The following is a 25079-nucleotide window of genomic DNA, read 5'->3' as shown; positions in this document are numbered from 1 at the left end:
ATTTCACATTCTCTGTTGTAGAACTGTGTAGGAAAACTTTAAAGAAGGTGGATGACTGCATAACTCTTTCATGTGTATCCTACTGCTTCACTGTAAAAATGTAAAAATAAAACACAGAGATTTTTCTGAGGCCAATAAACTGTCCAAATTCTATATTGTTAAGGTCATTAGTAGTCTCATTGAAACTCATTACCTGAAATATGCTGATATATTTGCATTACAAGGATGATTATTGTGGCACAGAACTGAACGTATCTGAGACCAACAAAGGCAGGAGAATAACTATTTAATGTCTCAATATGAAATATTAATGGATTAAAAACAAACAAACCCCAGATTTTTCAGTCTCCTGTAAATGCTAGCTGGTTTTCTGTTGCTTTTTGTTGTTTATTTACTCATTGGGTGACTTCAGCAGTAGTGAAGGACAGTATTTTCATTCTAAGCTAATACAATATGCTTTTCTGAAGGCAATAAGGCTGGTGAGGGGCTTGGAACACAAGTCCCTGTGAGGAACACAAGCTGCTGTGAGGGAGCTGGGGTTGTTTAGCCTGGAGAAAAGGAGATTCAGAGGTGACCTTATCACTCTCCACAACTTCCTGAAGGGTAGTTGTAGTCAGGTGGGAGTTGGTCTCTTTCTCCAGGCAGCAACTGACAGAACAAGAGGACACAGTCTCAAGCTGCACCAAGGGAAATATAGGTTGGATATTAGGAAAAAGTTTTTTACAGAAAGGGTGAAAAAGTACTGGAATTGTCTGCCTGGGGAGGTGGTGGAGTTGCCGTCCCTGGATGTGTTAAAAAAAAAAAAACACAACTGGATGTGGCACTTGGTGCCATGGGTTAGTTGAGGTGTTAGGGTATGGTTGGAGTCTATGATCTTGAAGGTCTTTCCCAACCTAGTCATTCTGTGATTCTATGTGTGTGTGGTTCTAACAGTTTCTTACTTAGAACCTTTAAAGGAGAATCTGAAATTCTGTTCAAGGTGCAAATGTAGACGGGACCAGCAGAAAGGCACCTGTCTGTTCATCTTTTTTAATGTACACTTGGACATCTACCAGAGTAACTTACTACTTATCTCTGGTGTTTTGAGGAAGTTTAACTCTGAAAGACCTGATTACTGTTAGAGATTATTTTTACTCACTTCAGTTGTCTGTTGGAAGGAAACTCATTTTTGTCTCCAGTCATAGTCTCATGCCAGGAGACTCTCTGAAGAGCCTACTCCAGGGGTTCCCAATTAAAATCAACACTGAAGAGTTTACTAGTGTAAGATAATTTTCTTTTGGGAAAACTCTCTCCTTGTGCCTTTACATATCCTCTCTTGTGTAATGCACGATGCCCTAACATATCTTGAAAGCTTTGTGCCCTGCCTCTAGCAACTGTACAGAAATAATTTATACAAATCTCTTATCAGTAACAAACCCCATGCAATTTCACATATCCTTTACTTTAAAAATAATAATCAATCAAAATAAGCGAAATTGGTTTTCTATAGGAAAAAAGTCAAACCACGACATCATATCCTTCAAATAAAGAAAACTAAATATAAAAGTCTAAGAAATGCCCTTTCCCTTTCCTCTTCCCTAATCAAAGAAATCAGGAAGCCAACTACCATCACTTGATGGATGTCCCATTTTGCAAATGGGACGCTACATTTTTTCCCTTGCAATTAAAAGATCAGCTAGCTAGATTCAGAAGCGTTAAATAAAAATAGGTAGAAGTGCACCTACCAGACTGAGTTCCCCTTGTAATTTCGTTGTACACTGTTTCATATTCCAAGACTGGTGTCAGAATTCTTGCTTTTAACACAGTCTTTTGTGCACCACAGATCATTTGAAAACTTTAAAACCAGTTAGCTGCAGGCTTTTACATTCACCAAATTAGTGTTCAAGAGTAATACATAATTTAGAAGTAAAAGGAAGGAAAAGTAAAATATTTTACATTGTAGGACATGCATACACACACACAATATTTTATTCACATAAAATAATGAAAAAGTGTAAGAACACAATATATGTAAGTTTTCTGCCAGACACATCAACAATACACATAACACCTGCCAGCTATTCCAGTTGCGTACTAAAACTTTACTGTCTGAAAAGTCAAATATAATTAAGACTAACCTCTCAAACGTAAAGCCCAGCTCCCAATACCCATTACACATACAACAGAATACTAACACTAACTAGACCTTACATTAAAAAAAAGGTTTTTTAGGAAAAAAAAAATTAAAAATCTTTCCATCAGAAAAGTGCAAATACAAGGAATTTAAAAAGTGCATAAAAAGTATGTCTACACAATAGGGTGGTGAAGGACGGAAAGAATTCACACACAAACCTTGTGGTAAATTCAAGGTAACTACCTTGCTTTACTTAGGACTTGCTAGCTCTCCTGAAATGAACTGTTACTCAATGAAGGATGCAAGCATGAATAATGGCATTTACACTCAGCAAGATCTAGCCTGGGCACTGTAATACACACATCTACCCAATAAAGTTGAAAATGGTTTATCCATCCCACATTACATTCGACACACTCCAGCACCTCAATGTCCTTTTCATAGTGAGAGACCCAAAACTTAACAGAGGATTCCAGGAGTGGCCTCACCAGTTCTGAGTACAAGGTGACAATCACTGCTGTTCCAGGCCAGAATGCCATTTGCCTTCTTGGAACTTGGATCATTACATTTTCTCAATGTTTCAATTCTATACTTTCTTAGTTGGTTAGGATATTTTAACTACTAAATTTGTTAATTTTTTTTAGAGCTTTGAAATTCCCTCAGCAAAATGATAATTTGAAACTAGTCGAGTCAAAAACAAGGCTTTATTAAAAGTACTCAGAAACACCTAATGCTAATAATTTTAAGTCACTATGTCAAGCTCAGGTCATATAACAGTGGCTCAGATGCTTGGGGAAAAAAATGAACTGACAGCTACTTTCCATCCTTTAATGGGCAAATAACTGCACTACTACTATCACCCATGATACTTGTCTGTACAGAAATGCCAGCACTGCAAGGATCTGTATTGGCATTCTACAAATATAATATGACAGATCCCATTTCCCCATATGTACTTTATATACAAACAGGATTTCTAACTGAACAGCCCCATGTTAATGAGGATATCCTTTTACACATGTATATATTTGGTTTTTTAATTTTCCTCAGCTCTAATCACAGAATCTGCTGAGTTGGAAGGGACCCACAAGTATCATCGAGTCCAACTGGTGGAAATACAATATTTGTATTCAGTTACATTATGCAGTGATCAATTTAGAAAAGAGTTATGAAAAACCCACTTTTCTGCTGCATGAACAACTTTCTGCTTTGATGACATACCTCACATTTAGTTTTATATCCTGCATCTCAGAAAAACAATCTTTTATACAGTATAAAAGAGCACATCACAAGTCAGTAGCAGCAATGAAATCAGGCTACTCTGGAAAATGTAGGTGGTTATTAACCAAAGTTTTACATAAGTGTGGTCATTGTCAACTCTACAAGCTGTAAACAGGATCTAGTGTCATTAATATGTCAAAAAAAAAAACCCTCAGAAATATTACTGACACTTCAGTTGCAGAAAATACTGCATGGCTTCAATGTTTCTCTGAGTTTCCACATCTAATCACAACTACAAATCCAGTTATGACATCAATGTGAGCCCTTCCAAAAGGAATGGAAGAACAGTAAATCTCAATGGATATAAGAGTTCTGCAGTAAGGATGATGTAATTTATAAAAATAGACAACCTCTGACAGAAGCTGCAAGTTGAGTAAATAACACACTGCATGTCATTAATTTTGCATTAGCTTGCCAGTAGTAATTACTAAAAGGATGATGAACTAACAATTTCACTTTGCTTTGGGTGCTACACAAAATAAAATTATAGCATTGCTCATATATTAATAATAATACAAAACTTAATACATAACTTGAAACAGTAGCAATCCCTTACAACACAGATGAAGAAAGGAAGCTGTGAGGCTAAAAAGATGATGTTTTGCCAGAATACACAGAACACAGGGATGGGAGTTACTTTTTGCCATTATAACGTTACCAGTGGAGGCTCCCGTGAAGAAACATCCAACTTCTATAAAAAAATGGTTACCATGAGCTGCCCAAATCATCTCAAGCATTTTACATTTCAGGTAAAATTATCCCAAAATTTTTGTAGTGTCTCAGTTCAAAATGCACCTAACATGGATAACACAGCCACACTCTTCAGGAATTAATGCTACTAGATGCATTCAAATACACAGATTATCTATTTAGTATTTTGTATTACTTCCCATTATGATGTGCACAAGAAGCTCAGGTGCAATCATGAGCAGATCATCACCATAATGAAATAATAAAAGCAGATGCTTTTGAAATTACACACTGGATTTTGTCGATGAAGAAAAGCACCTTAACAAATAGCCTTCCTGGTAAAAGGACACTCACACTTGGCAGTGTTCAGAACTAGCCCCTTTATTATTGGGCTAATCAATACATTTTACTTTCAACATGGACATTAGAAATGTTAAATACATTATTTTATACTGTTTTCTTATTAATAGAGACAAGTTTGTTTGGGCAAACAAGCATGCATTATCTATGCTAACATGTTTAAAACTGCATACCACGCTACTTCTCATCAGCAATACTCTGCAAATTTAGGTGTTTACACAATTATGTTTTTCTGCTGACATTACTTAAATTAATTTGTGTCATAACCAGGACAGAGTGAGTTCAGCTCAACTTTTATTTAAAAATAAATAAAGGCAACCTTCTTGCTTTCATTTTGCCTAAGCCACAGAGCACAACCTTCTCAGCTTCCTTCCTCTTCACATTTTTCCTCTATCTGGGGAAAAAATCAGTTACCAGCAAGTTCCAAAATTGAATCTATTTAAATAGGTCCAGGTACCGTAACTCATATGAGCCTCTAAAACCAAAACCCTTGAACATCCTGCGCTCCAGACATTTCTGACAACCAAGTGTATTTGTCCCCATTTGTTTCTCTGGGAAATGTTTTCCTTTGTAAATATACTTGCAACACTTCTAAGGTCAAGGATGCTTAAAAAATTGTTTTTCCCTCCAACCTCTCCACATCCTTTACACCTTTTCAAAAAGTCAAGCTTTCATTGTGTCCGCCACACTTTCTTGTCCACTGTCCCATCAAATAATTTTCTTAGATGTGATTCTTTCTTCCTGAAAGCAAGCTTTTTTTTATTGTTAATGTGAATACTCATGACTAAGTCTGCCATTTGTATTTTGTTTTATTAAGTGATCTTGTATTAGAATGGAATTTCTAAAATTTCTATATATTTCTAAAAATCATCAGGAACATTAAAAGCTGCAGCTATTTACAAGTTTGAAAGATTGACAGTGTTCCTTTAAACAGATTTCTTGTAGACCGGGTATCTGGCAACTGTTTCTACTGATTCAAACTAATTTAAAACAAGTGAAATTCCACAAGACAACTAAGTATGTTATGACACTGGCATCAATTTACTATGTAAAATACAAAGCACTAACATGAATGCAGTTTATCAAGCTACTGCAGAGTCCACATTGTTGAAAAGCAAGCAGATGTGAGGTATTTCATGATCATATGTAATGTGGTCCATGGAAGGACATGAAGCAAGATATATTTTACAACATAAGCAAACATGCAGAGAAGCAATGGTATTTTGCTGGTTTTTAACATTAAATCTCATCCCAAAATATACTGGATTTCTGTAACAAAGTGCTAAAAATTTAATCAACTTCTTGGAATTCTCACCTACTGTGTTAACAACCAGAAAACACTGCTTGTCATCTTATAAACTTCCATATTGCTTCAGTAGCCACACACTGAATAAAGGAGAAGAGCCAGGGTTTTGCATCAAATTCAGGCAGAAAAAAAATTATGAGGTTTTTTTTTTTGTAATCCTTCCTAAATGTAGCAATATGACACACAACAGTTTTACAATGTCATTTTGCAGACAAAAGAAAGGTAAAGGCAAATTTGTTTCATAAAAAAGAATAATCTGAACATAAATTTCCAATCCAGGTATTTTAGATTCTTGGCAGACAATGGGAATCCAAAGCTTTTCAGGAAAAAAAAAAAAAGGCTACTTTGCCAATGCTTTGCACTATTAGTGCTAAAATAAGATAAGGGCAAGAAGAAAGTTTTCTACAATTTACTACTAAATGAGTAGGCTCTTATCCTTTTCTAAAAATAGCACGCACAAAAAAAAAAAAAAAAAAAAAAAAAAAAAAAAAAAAAAAAAAAAAGCAGCTAGAAAAAACTCTCATGCTTATCCTTTCAGGGAGTCATGACTGCAGATCAGATTTGACTCAGCAGCATTAGACATGGTATAATTTCCAGCCCTCCTCTCATTCACATTTTCAGTCAACTCCTTCAAATAAAATCCAGAGGAATACTTGTCTGCCCTAAACACATCTCACAGTGCTCCACAGCAGTGTGTGAGGATAAAATTGTTACATGCCTGTAACTGGGGTAGAAGCTGGGGTTATTGATGGCTCTGTGCCCACCGCTCTTTTCTTTCCAACACCGGATAAAGGGATTGTCACCCCACGTGAATCTCAAGCTGAATGTGATAAGGAAGGCTACTAAAGGCAGAGAGCCCTTTTGCAGTGATTTCAGCAGCTGGCTGACAATGCACTAGCAGCAAATTTCATAAGCCTGTTAACCAATTCAAATCTAGAGAGATTCCCACAGAGTAAAACACCACACACCATCTTTTTGTTCAGGGCTATCCGCAGGTGCTTCAGCATTATTCTTACAGGCCTTCCTGCATCTCTTTACATACACCCCAGTCAGATTTGATACTTTGCCTTTAGCAAAGTAAAGACTACAGTACAAACTAGTAAAAGCCCACATCTCAGTTTACATACCAAGTCTAGAGAGACACAGGCGTCACAAACTAGGGAGTTACAAATCACTGCTTTTACTCTCTATGCCACTAAAGAATAGCAACTTATTTTGGACAGAGTGATTTTTCCTTTATGAGCTTGTGTCAATTTATGCCAAATATTCCATACATTATATACAAAATAGCCAGCTCAGCAACACTCAGACCGAGTAACTCTTCACAGATGCACTGAAGCAGCCACGAAGTTTACTGGCAGTAAGATATTACAAGGAAGTCTATCCTTTATTAAAATCTTTTCACAGATGACCATTCACTTTTAAAGTATTAAAAAAAAAATACAACAGTCTAATGCAGAAATAAAGCCATGTAGGCTCTCAGGAGAATGGGTTCACAGTTGTTTCAGTCAAATCATTCTAAACAAAGTCTTTACATTGAAAACATGATGTAGCCTTAAGTACAGGTACACACAGAATGAAAATCCACATTCAGGAGTTAAAATCCTATTTCTGCTATTAAGTAAGGAGGCATTAACACTAACCTAATTCAAGATGTTTCTGCTACACAAGAAGCACAAACAAACATTTTCTAGATTCAAGTGAGAGCAGCTCAAACTTATCAGCTTTGGGTTTTTTTTCCAAAAAAAGAACTGACCAATTTTACCAAACTATAAAGGTGGTAAAAAAAGCATGTAAATTTATCTGTGTGGTAAAACACATTCATTTCATTTCCACATATGACAAAGTTTCTATTTTCCTTACCCTAGAAATCACCAATACTTGTCCCAGAAGTAACATGCCTAAGTACCGATACTCAACATTAGATTTCACTTCAAATGATCTTTCAAACATTAGGGTAAGTTATAAAATACTACAAAGTCTTTCAAATTCCTACCATAATTTGAGAAGTACATTATCACTCTTAAACATAGTGTTTTAGTAGCCATAGGTTACTTAGGATCATGCCACTGAAAAACTGGGGAGCACTGATCTGAAGGTAAGGAACTGGGTTCCTAAAACAAGTGTACTGTACATTTTGAAGAAGGAGAACATTTCAGCCCAGAAATCACTTGTCTATGATACTGGAAATATACTGAAATTTCAACCCTGTAAGTGTTTTAGAGAAATTAATTTAACAATGAGACACAGGAGGAGCTTTTAAAATAAACACATTTCCTGATAAAAAAAGTACCAGGAGAATTGCCCAAACCAATGTTTGAAGAAAGGGAGAATTTTTTTAACCTAAAATAAATTAAGATGTTTCAATTTGTTTTCAGGTGTATCACAAGAGATTTCTTAAGTATAAAAGTGGGGACATTTAACAATTTGATAATACATATTCTTATCAAACACTGTATCTGATGGAGGCTTAGAATTTATTTTGGCATTGACAGGTGCAACTGCAAATGCCACTTAAGTTTAAAAGATGCCACTCAGATCTTCAGATCACTTTGAATGCATTTGAGGTCTGATATCAGGAAAACTTCTGTATTTTGTTTGGTTTTGTACCATTTCAAGATACTTTACTTATTTGGGCACCTTCTTCTCCCTAGTTTGGCAAAGCTGTGTTTCAGATAATGGCCATTTAGACATACTTTGCCTAGAAAATCCAGCCTCTTTACACTAAGTCAGTAAAAACCATCAGAATGGAAGACAAGCAAAAACACCATGGCAAAGCCTTTTTTATTTTCTTTATTACTCATCCTGTCACCCTCCACTTCCCCATTTTATTGACATACAGGTACTAAATAGTGATAGGAGGCTAACTTTTTAAGTCAAAATCAAAGATTAAATCCTTTGAGTCATGAAGAAGATAGTTGAGTAAAGCGTCTGCCAAACACTAAGTATTTGATATACATCCTTTGTTTATAGTTCTAATTTCCTAAACATCACAGGATGCCAAAGCAAGGAAGGTCAATCAAGCTGGGCAAGAGACATTATGCTGTCAGTAAGTTTCACCCTTACATAGGCATTTGTATAGCACAATGAGATTGGTGAACTATCAAAGCAAAGGCTAGAAGGCAATTTTAGTCATAATGTCGCATCACTATTATGGCATCACACCACAAACCCACAAGCAAATTGTTAGTGGACCATACACAGTAAGTTACAATACCTGAGGTTTAGTGCATTCCTGTGAGCCAAAATGAAATGAATGCCATATAGGAGGAAAGGAAAAGATGAACATTATCAGACAGGCCATAGCACATTCCACCACTATGAAGATAATGTTAAAATCATGTTAATGAGGGTCCACCATCCCATATAAGTTGGCTCTACTGCAGAAAGCCATGCTGCAACTGAGAGCACTGCATTTAATTTTTAATTCTTGAAAAGCACACCATGCATCTGCATTTCATCTCTGCATTTTGTTCTACGCTTTTATTCTATAGAAAACTTTCTTCAGAAAATACTGTTTGAACCTTCTGAAGAAAAGCATACAGAGTCTACTGCAAATAAAAAATAACTATTTATCAACATCCAAAATAATAATTCTACATGCTAACTCTATGGATTTAGGGTAAAACAGAATATAAGGAAGTTGCACATTGTGAAGACTTCAAGGATACTATGAAAGCAACTTTATTACTTTGAGTCTCATATACATAACACCTAAGCTAGAACACATGCATAAACTTGAAAAAATATATCATATTAATCCTTTTTCAATTTAACTTAATTTAATGTTTCCCTCTTTTTCTTAATCAAAAATTTAAAAAGTAGAAACAAATGACAACACCCTGACAGATGCTGACCAAAGAATGGATGGGCAACAAGTCCACAAGATATGTGCTGTAATATGCCTTAAATTTCTACGTGCTTCAAAATAAAATCCTGCTTTTTTCAGTCAATTTTTCAAGAAATTAAGACCAATAAAATTAGGTCAAAGGACATAAAATAAGAAGGGCAAAAAGACAATGCAGTCTGTAATATGTATGGTTAAAGCAATAGAAGTAACATTGCTAGTAGAAATAAATGAGGGAATAATGTCTACAAGATCACCAAATACTGTAAAAATAAGAGGAAATGGACCAGCATGGAAAGCCTTAACTACATTTTAAAATTCAGTTGAGCTTATTTGACTCTATTTGCCTTGAAAAAAATAATAAAGCCAGTCATAAGCACTATATTACTCTTTGAAAAGCAACATTTCACTATAATTATTGTAAATTTTACAGTTTATTTGGCAATCTCTTCCATCCTAATATGAAATCTCGCTTGCAATGGATTTCCCAGCACATACACAAAACCATTATGAACTTGCACAACAGAATAGCACAGGATGGACTTTTGCTTTTAGTACCAGCTAAGCTTACAAAAACTCATCAGGCATACCTAAAGTGAAATTTATACAACAGGCAAGGACCTATGAATGCAAATGGCATTGTGTAATCTAAATACTGCCCTTCCAGAGTTAGGTACAAATCACACTACTGCTGTTTGCTAAGCACAACATACACATCTAAATAATATGAACAAAAGTAATTCTTTCTGTAATTCCTACAAAGTACAATCCCACTTTTGTTTTTTTGGTTTTTTTTACAAAAACTGGCTAGTAAAATCTCTTATCTTCAAACCAAGTGAACTGGCTCAATTCACCTTAAATTTAGAGGCAATTAAAATTGCATGGAAAATTTAACCATTAAAAGCTGTTGTATAAACAAAACCAAATTGTTGGCATAAAATGTAATTATTCAAGTCATGAGGAAAAGCCTGTATAATTAACAGATGTAATCAAACATCTACACACTTATAGACACACATTGAATATACAGTGAACTGGCACACAAGTCAAGGAATAAAGGGTAAGTAAAGAAAACATGAAAAAGCTAACAACTGCATTGTACCAAAGATGGCATTTTAAAATCACTAAAGCTCTCATCCTGCAAATTTATATGTATATGGCTTACATTGTATAAAATTCAGCCCATGGAACTCAATGACATTAAACATGCACAAAGTCATTTATGCCCATGCCTTTATGGTTCTAGCAGATTTAGGGCTTAAACAAATAAATGAGAGCCAAAGACAAACAGCTTTTCCAGTATTTTGCTCACAGTTGTAATGAATACAAAACCAACATATTAATCTAATAGAGCTTTTCTCAGTTTAAAAGCCATATAAAATATTTTGTTGAATAAGTTTTAATTATTAGTTTATTTTCATCTCAAGAGAAAGTCTGGAAACTTACATAGATTCCCTCCCTCACCCCCAAAGGCAATCAAGTAAAATGACCAAATGATTTCCTCTATGATGGGCCAACTATATAGCTCACTAAAGTCCAAGTATAAAAGGCAAATACCACAAGAAGTTAATTTCAATTTTACATTTAAGTTTTCGATTCCAAAAAGAAATGACAGATTTAACCCAATTTGGTGTACTGCAATGCAGCACAGTCTTTTTCAGGCAACACCTGTTATCACATATGTGAATGAGTGCTTCACTAACTGATCTTTTAACACAGTACACTAAACTAATTCTACTGTAGCTTAATAGAAAAGGAAATGAGAACAGAATTTCCTTAGTTTCCCATAATGATTGGAACATTAAAAAACTAATACACGACATTCACAGTCATAAGAAACTTACTTTCAACTTTGAACTAAGATGCAAGCAGCACACATTTCACGTACTGATGGAGCCACATTCACAGTTATTTTGAAGGGAAACTTCCCCACAGAAGCACATTTGATACCAGCAAGTTTAGCCATTTTGACTGTGTTATTTTCAGTAGTTTTCCTGTTTATGTCCTTTTGTGAACCATAAATACAGACAGCTTACCGTATGGTAGCCTCTAGGTAGAGGTGGCTTCCCCACAGGATAAGGGTCAACAGTATCAATAATTGTTTGCCGCTCCCCTTTCTGGTTGATTTTCCTAAACCTTCTTCGAGATTGCCTGTGAGATGCTTGACGCTGGAAATATTCCTCATTTTCTTCCATGTAATCAACCTACAACAGATGCAAGAGAGTGTGTTTTTCCCCACAAGAGAGAAAAATGTTTCCTCTTGTTTGAAACAGAAGAAATCCTATTTTCAAAAACCAGCAGCCAGCTCTGAGTTTGCTGCATTTTCAATACTAAGTGTGAAACCACTACTAAAAAAAGAAGTAGAACAACATTAATATGAAAAGGATCACAGAATATGATCACTTTTCAAAAATGACAGAAGAAAAATTCTCCCTTCCTCACCCCTTTCTTAAGCTTGCACAAATACAAACGTTTCACCAATCAATACATTACAGAAGGAAAACTGGCACAAGAGAACACTTGCCTGTTTCCCTATTGACATCTATTCAGCATCTTCCCTAACTGATCCATGGCAAAAGCTTCACTCTTCAGTCAGGACTGGTTTTATTATTTCAAATATTTTGAAGGCATAAAAGGATTTATAATAGACTGGATTTATGTGTTTAAAAAAAACACTTCAAAACAACAACAGGGAGAATAAAAAATACCTATTAGATATATCCTAGTATAAAATTAGTCTTCTCAGTTTCACTGTCTACAGAGTTTGAAGACTACTTTACTACACAACAGTATGCAGCCATGAAAATATTTGAACTAATAATTCTGGTTTTCCCAGAAGAGAATGATCTTTTTGCAGTAATTTGGCTGAAAATCAACATTTCTTCTGTGTTTACCCTCTAATAGAAACCTTAGTTACTCGAGTTACTTGAGACTAACAAGGAAATTAAGAAAAAAATCACAGCTTCCAGCATTGACTACATAGGGGGATTCAATTAATTCCTGTTATTCAATTCCATCCCTCAGAATGAGAGATGAGGCACCTCACAAGGTTCCCGCACATTTTTCAACAAGGAAATGTTAGATAAAATACTCCTATAAATTGGCAGCTTATCCGTGTCAGAAGTGTCACACATCAGTCAGCCCAAGTGACAAAGTACAGCTTTCAGTGCACTAACTCAAATGGATGAGCACAGTCCCTGGTTCACCAGAAGAGCAGGCAGTGTTTACTCCCTCTGCAGGGAGGATCTATTTCACATCTGACACCTTCACACTCACACCCTGCTACACCTCTTGTGTGCCCAAACAACTCTGAGGATAGGATTCTTTCTATTCAAAGTACAATTATTCCTTTGAGAGCCTGAGTGAAGGGTTCAATTTCATCTTTCCAGAACTGTAGAGCTTACATTTTTTGTCAAACAGTTGCCTTTGACCTAACATTATCCATCAGCCAAAAAAAATTTCTTGTTGTTTAGTCACCACCTTTCCCAATATTTATCTTTATACCACTCTTCCTTATAACTTAAAAGGGAATGCATGTGAAACAGGCAGCCATTCACACAGCTGCAACCAGTGAAATTGTATACTTCTAGAAAAGAGAACTGGGACAACAAACTGATTCCCAAATGGTCAGATGCAAGTTACACAAACTGGTAATAAACAAGTACAACCCTAAAGTAATACCACATTTTCCTGAGCTTCCAGAAGTTTTACAGACACTGTTACATTTTAGGAAAAAAATGGTTAGTGTCACAGTCTGTATTTAAGCTATCTATATGGCTTAGATAATTGTCATGCCTGTATTATGAACAGATATGTTTCTTTGTGATAGAGAGAAAAAAAAACTAGCCCACTAATTCTGCATTTGTTCAGATGATATGCCCTAAAGTGTCAAATAAAACTTTTAAGCCTCACAGACAATGTTCTGCCACTGGACTACAGCAGGTGCTGCTAACAAAATACCCTCACCTTCACCCAGGGAGGTTGACAGAATTTAAAAACATTCAAATTTATTCTTAAAAACCTGAGACGGTTGAGATTAAATTTAATTCAAATATTAATTACTTAAACTAACCTGAGCTTAATGCTTTAAAGCATCTATGTTTACCAATAATAATAAAGCTGTTTAAAAAAAAAAAAAAAAAAAAAAAAAAAAAAAAAAAAGCAAAACAACAACAACAAAAAAAAAAAAACACAAACTCTCTTGCCAGAACAAGAAAACTTTTGTTTTACAAGAAATCTGAAAAAGTAAATGTAACAACAATATAAATTATAGGTATGCCATATTATATTTATTAAAAGATCATATGGGAACCAGAAAATCATAAGTCTTATTGGCAGTTCTAGTGTTACCAAAGCTGATCTGCAAAATTTGAAAGCGACTGACTGAAAATATTCTTACCACGATCATTTCAGATGGCTCTAAAACAATGCATTCACATCCACGTCTGAAGCTGCCAGCAGAGCGCTTGCCAAAACTGAAAACCAAAAATATTTCAGTTAGAAAAGAAACCAGAGCTGTAACATAATTCATACGCATATTTACATCTTAGCCAGATATTGTAAAGCAGAGAAAAAACATACGTACCTGTGCAAGATACAAGTTTCATGCATATGTCCTTTGACAATTAACTGAGACCCAAGGACACTGAGAGCTGTCTATTTTGTATTTACATAGTTCCCTAAGAGTATCTGTTAAATAAGTCTATTAACATCAAAAGAAGTGTCAATCAAGAGCTGTCTACTGAAGAGGCACAGTTGATTCTGAACTGCACTAGAGAGTTTGATCTAGTATCTTCTGGCATTACAGTATTAAGTTACCTAAGCTATCTGCATTTCTTTAACAAAAGCTAACTGGCATACCAAAGAAAGAATTAAAATGCTAATCAACTTCAACTAGCTCTTTTCTACTTAAAATGAATTAATAAAATAAGGAAGATGAGTGTATTCCCAAATTAAATAGATGAGGACAAAAGGTTGTTCTGGCCTTTCATGAGAAATTCTCATCATAGTGGAATAATTAAACATTATATATTTATATATATATATATATTGTTCCCTGTAAGAAAAAACTGAAAGCTTTTTGTTTTGTTTTTTGGAGTGCTCTGCCCATATTAGATGTATCTGTGCACCTGCAGGGTTCACTGCAAAGAATCCTCAAAGTGCAGATGTAAAGGTGGAGAGCAGAGAACCAGTACATGATTCAGTGAAATCCAGGACCTCTACAGTTAGATCTTTAATCACACACTATTCAGAGTGGAAGAAAGGCAGCCTGCTAAAGTTTGTTTCCGGGGTGTGTGATTCTTCCTCCAGGTAAGAATGTCAGGTCAATGCCAGACTTTTCCCATTCCAGACTGAAGGGCAGGACAGACACCAAAATGACTGTAACTTCAGGACGCCTCTAAGCTTGCTGTAACCAATCCACCCTAAAATAGCTGAAAGCCAATATAACTATTTGGCCTTTCCCCGTCTTCCACTTGGCACTGTGCAACAGACTTGGGAAACCTTCCTGCCTGAAGCCCCAGGGCAACACCTTGAAAAACAAACCAAACTCAACAAAACTGCAACATCTGAATTTTAACCAATGCTGGCATGTGGCAACACACTGAAGCTACAGTGTTTGTGAAAGATAACTGTTTTAAGCTTTATTTCCTAACTCACAAACTGCAGTTCACACACCATTCGGAACAGTCTATGTAGCCAGCTCATATCTGTGCTCCTGTCCTGCCTGGCGATTAGTAGAAATGAACAATTTAACTGCTACCCCAAAGGCTAATCTCTTGACAACAGCACATTTATAGGCTCAAAAAGAAGGCAGTCAGATATTGAAAAGAAATGCCAGCTGTGCTTATTCATCAAAATAATAATCGCATTTAATGGTACATGGGACTTTTACAATAGGAAAAATTTTCCAGAATACTAGGCCTCTTGAAAAGAAATATTCAATAAAGAAGTCTCTGGACAAAATGCTTATTTTCCTGGAGGCAAACACATGCTTCATCCTATAGTCCAGCAACTAAACACAGGGATCTTTACTCTATAATACCATTTTGAATTTCATACTATTTCAACTACTCTTAAAGACACCAGAAAATAAAGCCATTATACTGATTCATTAAACTGTTGTACAAGTGTCAAAACTTATTTTCTTGGCCAATAGTCTGATTCATATCACAGTTTTTCCTTAGAAACAAAAAGGAGGAGTAAAGAAAGGAGAAAGTAAATCAACTCATTGACTGAAAAATGAAAATGCAAAAAATGGTGATTAATAAGTCAACTTATTTGATATTCTAGTTGGAAGCACACAGTCTTCCGACTTAGAAAACACATATTGCGGTATTTTTGCCAACCCATTTTTGTAGCCTCAGAGCAAGCACTCATTTCAACAAAAAATGCATGTAGACTTTTCAACTGCACCTTTCTTCCTCCTCTATTGGTGTCTGTAAGTATCAACTTTAAACTTCTGTCTGTTGCTAATCACTGCTGACATGCCAAAGTTTCAAGCTTTAGCAAACAGAGTAAAAAAAAAAAAAAAAAAGCTGTGTTTTGGATGTGCTTTTCTATTCTTGAATAATTTATTTAGATTTCACCTCTTAGCACCAGAGAACAAGTAATCAACATATTAAGATAGAAGGCATGAATTCAGTTACTATAAAGAAAATTCTTGATTTCTGCCCCCAAGTAACACACTGGTTCTCACGGCAAATAACTACACCATTCCTGGACTATTCAGACTCCTATGACAGCATGAAATTTATCAGAGCAGGCAGCGCATCACATGTGTATATTATCTTTGACCAAAGATCACAAGGCACTTCAGGCTGTAAAAAAACTCTAAACTTTGTGAAGTGCTGTAAGGAAGAAGACAAGTAAATCAAGGCACAAGAAAGGTAAATGACCTTTCAAGCATTCCAGTTCTCAGATGGCCACACCAGCTAAACTTCCTGACTTCCAATCTCTGGTGAAAATTCATCACTACTGAGAAATCAGCATAATCAGGGAAAATTAGGGAACTCTCTTGTTACTGTCCACTACATCTGGGCACTTCAGAACTGTCCATCTCCAACAGTGGTAGAACCTCCGTCACAGTAGTACATACCATCTCTTGCAGAACCACACTCGAACACAGGTTTTTGCTTGATATACAGCTCTGAGAAACAACTGGCATCTTAGGGCATTGCTAATCCTGCTGTTTCAGTTCATAAGACTGACATCAAAGTCAGTAAGTTTTATCTGAATTAATTTACCAGAGTTTCCCACAGGAGCAAAAATAAAAGACAAACAAAAAAGTACTTCAGTGACAGTCTTCTCCAAAATGCCTAGCTGCAGTAAAATAGCCACTCAGTAGAGGAAGCCACCACACAAACTCAATTTAATTGAAAACATGTAATTTGAAACATCAGCATGCATTAAGAAGCAGCAAATACCCAACAGATGATACAGTCTGTTTACTGAGCTGATAAAAAAGTCCAAAATGTAAAACCTTTTATAAAATTCTTTATTATAAGAATGTGAGGCACTGGAACAGGCTGCCCAAAGGAAATGTGGATGCCTCATCCCTCAAATTGTTCAAGACCAGGTTGGATGGGGCTCTTGAGCAACCTGGTCCAGTGAAAGGTATCTCTGCCCATGGCAGGGGATTTAGAATTATCTGATCTTTCAGATAATTCTAAATATCAATCCAAGCCATTCTCTGAAATACCAGCAGAAAAACTTCATACGAGGGACCATGAGCAGGCATGTAAGCTGGCTTGTGGGATGTTAGGTATCACACAGAAACAGTACCAAGCAAATAAAGCTTCAGTGGAAGGGCTAACATGATTATCTTCTTAATATCAGCTCTATTTTGGTAACTTTGACTAAACAATATTCTTTACAAAATTCCGATGCCAGACTTCCCATAGAAAGTGAGTTTGACTACTCAGATTTCTCACAAAATAGTCAACATAAGTACTGGCTAGCTAAAGTACAATGTAGAGAGCCTTTATTAGCAGGTTTCAATAGATCAGGCATCTGACAAATTTACTTCTTCCCTTACTATAGGGTGGGATAAGCCTGTGCATACAGAGAGCATAGGCTTAAACCTCATTTTTGTTTTTAAAATGCAGTAGAGAATTTTACATGATATACAGTTCACATGTGGTTGTATCATATCATTCCATTTAAATCAAAATTGTCTTATTAAGCCTTACTAATTTGAACTCCTGGATATAGTTTGTTTGCAACTATTAAGGCAATGTTACATCTGAAAGAATCACAGATTTGCAACTATTTTCTCTAAATCGGTGATGTGCCTAAGAGAATTTCACCAAAGGAAGGTAAAGCAATTTAAAGGTATCTTTGCAATTGTAGCTGACAATATGGGATGCAGAGGTTCTATTAGTAATTTAGAAAGTCAGAAGGGCTGCCTGGTCAGGATATTGCTGCCTCACCTAAATTCCCCAGAGAACCTTGTTTTGCAGCAACTTTCCCAACACTTTTCTTCCCTTCTACCACACAAGCTCTGACTTGACATTCCCCAAGTATTAAGCTTCACAGATGCTCTCGTGAGTACCTGTCCTAAGTATAATTTCACTTCTGGAGTCCTTTCCTATCACAGTACTTGTATTCACATAGGGGTACCAAATGCATGATGTGAATATAAACCTACTTTAATTTAAAAAAACAAATAACAACAACACCAACTAGCCCCCCTCCAAAAAAAAAAAACCCAACAAAAAAAAAAAAAAAAAAAAAAAAAAACCACACCCCAATCCAAACAACTACGTAAAGATATATAAAAATATTATTTACAGGAATCCAGGAATCCACATTATAGTGGACATCCAGGTATTTTCCCCAAGCAATTTCTCCCTAACTATACTATTCCTTTAAACAACTGACAAAAGTCTAATTTCCCACTTGACTATTCAAAAGCATTATTTCCAAAAAAAGTCATTAGTGTTTAAAAAAAAACAGTTTCTTCTCACTGTGTATTAAAAGCAAGTATTTTAACCCATGTAAGTAGTTTACAATTTCATTTGCATTTTAATGCATTCTTAAATTGAATTTACACTGATCAGAGATGACAGTTCCCCTATCCATAAGTGTATCTTACTACATACATTTGTCAGCTTACAACTTGTTATACTGAAAACACACATAGTTGGCTAAAGAACAGAGGTATCAGTTTTCACGCTTGTTAACAGAAGACAAGTTTTAAATGAAAATTAAGAGTTTCGATGTTTCCCAAGTTTACATTCTCAGCTTTCATTTAAAAAAACTCTTCACTATTATGAAACTACAGTAGTTTAAATGTGCCTATGCCTAACAAACAGCAACAGAATAATTTAGGACCACTGTCTGCATTTATTCCCCTTCAAATTTAATAGATTTACTAATAAAACAAAATAACAAAGTACTTCAATTAAATGAAATATCTAAAGCCACAAGCAACATGCAATTTTATAAGCACTTACGCATGGAGACAACCAAAAACTTGCAGGTATTGAAGTGACTTGTTCTATTCTTTCTCTTATTATCATGACACTGGAGGACAAGGCAGTTTTCTCCAGACACGACCCATCCATTTCCCCAGGCCCCCAGATATCCTCATACTCGCTCACACAGATGTTCTTTTCAAAGCTCGCAGGAGAGGCAGCAGCTACTGAAGAGGGAATGTTTCTCTATCAGCATTCAGCCCTGTCCCCTCACCCTGGGCCTCCACATTCCTGTTTTCACGTCAACCCAGCTCCCAGATGGAAAGTTATTTCTCAGCACTGGAATGTAAATGCATTCATCAAAAGTGATGCAGAATCTGAAGGAAACCTCACGGCACCAAGAAAAGGGTTTTCAGTGTTAAGCCCTTTTCTTTTTTCCTATTAAAAATCAAAGATCACTCACATAGAAAACTGAATTTCACTAATGACAATTATTTTGCAAAAAGGACAGACAATATTTAGGGTTTCCTCTACAAGGTAACCTTAACTTTTATTTCTTTTGATATTCCCTACATTACATTAGCTTAAGATTTTAGTAAAACTATTTCTAAGTCTCACAAAAAAAGCTCCACAAAATACGGTCATCTCTGTGGTACACATTCTTCAGCAAATAATACTGTTATAATTTTATGTATATGTAATTGCAGTATTTTGAACAAAGTTGCTGGTTGAGAATAAAATCTATTTAATTAACACTTGCTGTGAATCAAAAAGAACTTTATATTTAGACAAGTTGTAATGGAAGGAAAAACACAAGTAGCAAATTTTCTTGTTTCTCAAGTTGTTAGAATTTTATAAGGTATATGTATGCAAAGAAATTAGTCCCATACAGATTTTGGGGTTTTTTGATAAAAAATTTACTATATAATTAAAGTAGAAATGTAATGTATGAATATTGAAATATTTTATGCCAAAACTCTAGAAATCAAGATATTCAAAAACTTTCTTTGTTCTGAAGTTTTCAAATGGGAAGTACAATGGGTTTAAGAACACTGATGTGCAGTATTTGCCAATGCAGAACATCTAAATAAACATGGAGATTAAAGTAAACGTTATCCTTCTCCCACCTTCAATGCAACCAATCTTTATCTGTTCAAGACTGTATATGAATAAATCCATAAGCACAAGGCTATGCACGGTTCAGTTCAGTTTCTCAAACTTTTAACATATTCATGATAAAAATGGATTTTAAGCTACATAAACCCAATACTTCAAAGTGCTTTTTGTGAAAATTACATTGCTTCAGTTGACACCTACATTTAGGAGAATCATAGAAAACTAACAAAATTAAATACAGAGTTATTGCATGAAGCATATTTAGAATTTAAAGTTATGTAAACCAAAGTGTCTTCATTTGCACTTAGGTAGCCCTTACCCTGAAAATGCTATTACCATCACCATTTACATTCAAGTGCTATCTACTTCATTTCCAATCTTCCCTGTATCATGCAATTTTCGATATCAGAGCAGAGAGGAGTCCCCATCCCATTGGATGGATCATGTGCTGCATGTCCCACCTGCACACTCCACTTCCTCACAGCAGTGTCATGAGTGAGGAGGTCATGGCAGGCACCTGCTTTCAATCACTGCATCAATTATTATCTGATGATAAAGAAACAAACATGAGCAGAATGTCTGGTCTCAAAACAATCCCCAAATCAAATCTTGATGTAATAATCAACATTCAGCTAGCAACAACACTGAAATGTTAGTTAGATTAGCTGTAAAACCAACCAGTCACACTGAATTCCTTGATGAAATATAAAGCAGTAGTAAGTAGATGTCTAGATGGGAAACAAAATGGGGACTATTTTCTATCTGTCATTTAGAGAGATAATAAGGGATTCAGTCAAGTTTCTCCTCATGCATCTTTTCCATTAAGAACCACCATATTTGATTTTGGTATGTGCAGATCAGAATGAAAAGCATCAGTATCTCTACATGGTTTATTCTAGCCAAGCTAGGTTTAGCTGGGTTTCACATCAGTGTGCTCTGAAACCCAGAGCTACACCCAACTCATCCTTGCCAAGGAAAAGATGAAAGCTACAATTAAGAAGCTCTTGTACATGTACAAGCCATTCCCAGGGGAATGCATAAGTGCTCTGATGAAAACTGAATTTGGCATGGCCATTCTCTGACCCCTCAGAAAAAAAGACAGAGCCCGTCATGCATGCAGAGCCACTCTAACGTGAACAGCGCTCCACTGGGGATGAGGCAAGCAGGGAAGGCAGCAGCGGGTTTCCCCACACTTAGAGCTGCACACTGGAAATCATGAAAGAAAGAGTTTGCCAACTAAAAGACAGGGAATCATTATACAGAACATCAAATGATCTGATAATATAGGTTGACTTCTTTGATTCTCATTTGAATTAGTGTCTGTCTTTTAGGAAAAGCAAGTAAAGATGCAAGGGAAGCCCAAGATGCTTTTGACTTGTAATAATTATTTCTTTTAATAAAAATGTAGTGGTCATCTGCATATCAAAATAATAACTAGATTAGGTTTTATTTCTTTTAACTTGTTAACTCCTACAATGTTATTCTATTTATAGCTTTTTTTTCAGCAAAAGCAAGTAGCCACTTTACAGAAATGCTTTTCAGTTGAAAAGAAAATTGAGATGCTGGCAAGTTGAAGAGGCATTTGCAGAACTGTCACTACTTGCAAATCCTGGAGACATGAGCTCACTGCATGCCATGGATAAGGATGATTAGGCTTATCCAATGTCATACGATAGCTTAGATGTTTACAGTCTCAGATACAACAGCTCATGTGTCAGGGAAGGAACTCACTTGCGATATCACAGCTAAGTACACACCACTTAATAATACCTGGGAGGAGTGTTTCACAAGAGAAAAAAGCCTCAGACATCACTGCAGCTCCCTGTTTGACTTGGGACCCAAACCACCCGCTGTCTGTGGGGAAAGAGGAATCATGGTGCCAAGGATAATAACCCTGCTGCTGCAACAGGAGGGTGCAAAGAACCAATCAAACAGACAGAGAGAATGCTTGATGACTAATCAGATCATATTAAAATTATAGAATAAGCACATTCATAGTAAATTAACACTTTAAATAATTCCTGCTAAAAATGTGTAGAAGATAAACTCCAGCTGGAAACTTTAGTGAACCTCTTCAGTATTTTGAACACTTAGTTAGCATCCTTACAGATTACAGACTATAGTGCTTTATCTATGTAATGTTCATAGGGATTTAATTCTTATGCAAATGCAACCCAGATCAGAGGTTGCATTAATCTGCTAATTTATAGCTGACTACTGAAAGCACTTCAAAAGAAGTTCCTGAAAACACACAGTGAATAATTTGAAATTAGCTAGATTCGAGAGGTTTGCTTCCATAGAAAGTCCTCTCAGTCAACCCTGAAACATGTGATTTGTGATCTTTACACAGTTTCTCTTTTAGAACAGACTATTGTTTTGAAAAGTGAGGTTAATTTTAAAATTTTACCTGGTTACAAGAGTGAATATGGTAGCAAGTTTGGCTAGTTTAGGTAGAAAAATAAAGTAATTTTATGACATTTCAAATATCTTACTTTTCACTTTATCTTTTCATAATGTAACATCAAAACTAAAGCATTAAGCTGAAAAATGGCTAAAAACCCCACCTGAAAAAGCACTTTTAAGAATAACTAACTGTTTTGCAAATCTACTGTAGAAAGGGTAAATGTTCAGGGTCTTCATAGTAGCAGGTGATCCTGAATACCTTTCAGACAAGAATACCACTTAATGTTCCTTTACAACCCTTTTATATATACTACACTAAAGAAACATTTTGATGGCATTTTTCTGTTGAATTCACGACCTGTGTTCACAGACTAAATATACGATTATATAAACAAACAAAAATGGAACCTACTAGTAGAGGCAACAACAAATTTAGCTTGTTGCAGCAGTTCAGCTCTGCAACCTATCTAGAACAGAAAGCTCAAAGGCAGATACCTCATCAGCACACCTGGGAATAGATCCTTCTTTGGGAAAAATTACCCTTATTTTAGTTTTAAATTAGAAGTTCTCATATTATTTTATCTCAGAAAACATTCAAAGATGAAAGGTTTTTTCCTGACCTACTTTTTATCTTATTCTTTCAAATAAATAAATTAATAAATAAATGGTTTGAATAAAGACAGCTTTGCTTATGCTTCATGTTAATGACGTCTGTGTTGCCATGGAGATTGCTGTGACATCACAAGATCTACATAATGGTCTCAAAGAATGAGAAGTTGTTGGAAAACATTACTTAAGAGGCAAGACCTTGTCTAAACACAGCTTGGCTTATTAACATTCATGAAATTCATTAAAACAGCAGAGGATTTTTCCAATGTCATACAAAGACTTTAGATGCTAGTTTCTGAATGAAGACTTTTTATATTGAAAAATACATAATATGCATTTTTAAGTCCCCCTAGAGACTTTCATGATTAAGGTATTACAAATTTTCAGGTTTTTTTAAATTACTAAAATAACTTGACATGTCATCTAGGTTTTTACAAGTAAAATAAGATCATATATATTGACACTTTCCACACACACTTACATGCTCAACTCATTCAATACAACTAATTCATTCACTTGGGAAGTTGTACACATTACTTCAATAACAAGTTTCCATAAATTAGTGTACAGAGAAGATGTATTTAAGTTACATTTGTATATTTGTGAATGAATAAACAAAGTAAACCAGTGGAGCAGTAGTGATAATTTTGTTTTAGCTATTTCTATTATAATTTGAAAAATAAATTATTCCTCACTTAAAATGTGATACCATATCTTGTATCCCTGGATTTGTTTTTCAGAACATTTGAAAATTTTAGTATCAACTGAAAGAAACTCTCAGACATTTTCAAATCTTCTACAATATGGAGCAACATTTTGTTAAAAAGACCATTTATGGAAGAATTACAGTACTGGAACCATGCTAAGAATCAAGGCAATAATTCTAATTCCTTTCAGGTATTCTACAGTCTTCCAAATAAACAAGTAAACATCATTACTTCCACTTATCAAGATTGTCGTTCAGCAAAATTAAGTGTACGAAAGTTTAGATCCCGAGAGGTTCACGTGAGGCAAAGAAAAGGCAGTGTCCTCTGTCCCCTCTCTCCACATGGGTATAAATTCTCCTTTTGGTATTCTTTATGTTATTTTTGCATACAGTTCCTTTAGTTGTTATTTTGAGATCCGCAATAACCAGATTACTTCAGTTCATTACACTTCTAAAACTTGTCCAGAGACTCAGAGCACATGAAACAAACGGGGTCTTCCTTTTGACCCCAGCAAGAACCCTATAATGCAGTTTTCCCAAGTAACTGAAGGGGGCTTTGATGTTCTGCAGGTTTGTACTATTTAACCAAAACTTTAAGTACTATTAAACTAAATCAGAGGAAATCTTAAATCAGAAGGAAGCGATTACATAATAGGACACCTCACCAGCTGCAATATCCATTGTGAAAAGGCAACAATTTTCTTCAGATAGATACCTATAATTAACAATGCAAACAGTAGTGGATACCCTGATCCATATTTAACTTTTAAATAACCATTTATTTTATTTCACAGAGAATTTTCTCCTATGTAATTTCTCAAAAAGAGTTCTCAATTTTTTTTCACATTCCCATTTGTATGCAAGCAATTTATTACTATTTCAGAAAACAGCTTTTTAATATTAAAATCAAAACTGAAATTTTAGAAAGAAAACATGAGTATGAGCACTATTGAAATAAAATATTTCACATAATTATAATGCACAGAAGAGCAGTAAAAGCAAAAGCAAATTTAAACAAGATTGCTTAGATGTTCCTCTTAATGACTTCAAATTGTGACATGCTCCATTAGAGACCCTAATGCTGGAATTAGAAAGGTGCCTCTAGCCAGTGAGACACAAAATAAGCTAAAAAGAAGAGTCAACAATGAAATCATATTGTTTCAAGACCAGCTTTTACTGCAGCACATTTTAGAAACCAGGCAATCAACTAAGCAGCAAAATTTTTCAACAAT

At 35.3% G+C, this 25079-nt stretch overlaps 1 protein-coding gene across 1 annotated transcript in view; it reads right to left on the bottom strand.

Annotated features, from left to right (window-relative positions):
* Positions 1-25079, bottom strand: part of RAPGEF2 (Rap guanine nucleotide exchange factor 2) — a 185350-nt gene that overhangs the window by 76384 nt on the left and 83887 nt on the right. The window contains exons 5-6 of the mRNA XM_053940955.1: positions 13997-14072; positions 11634-11801 (exon numbers count right to left, since the gene is read on the bottom strand). Of these exons, the coding sequence (XP_053796930.1) occupies positions 11634-11801; positions 13997-14072 (244 nt within the window). The remainder of the gene's footprint in view (positions 1-11633; positions 11802-13996; positions 14073-25079) is intronic.

The sequence above is a fragment of the Vidua chalybeata genome, chromosome 4 (genome assembly GCF_026979565.1).
Source record: "Vidua chalybeata isolate OUT-0048 chromosome 4, bVidCha1 merged haplotype, whole genome shotgun sequence".
Lineage (NCBI taxonomy): Eukaryota > Metazoa > Chordata > Aves > Passeriformes > Viduidae > Vidua > Vidua chalybeata.
Note: the sequence above shows the minus strand (reverse complement) of the source record. Positions and strands in the feature narration are given on the sequence as shown.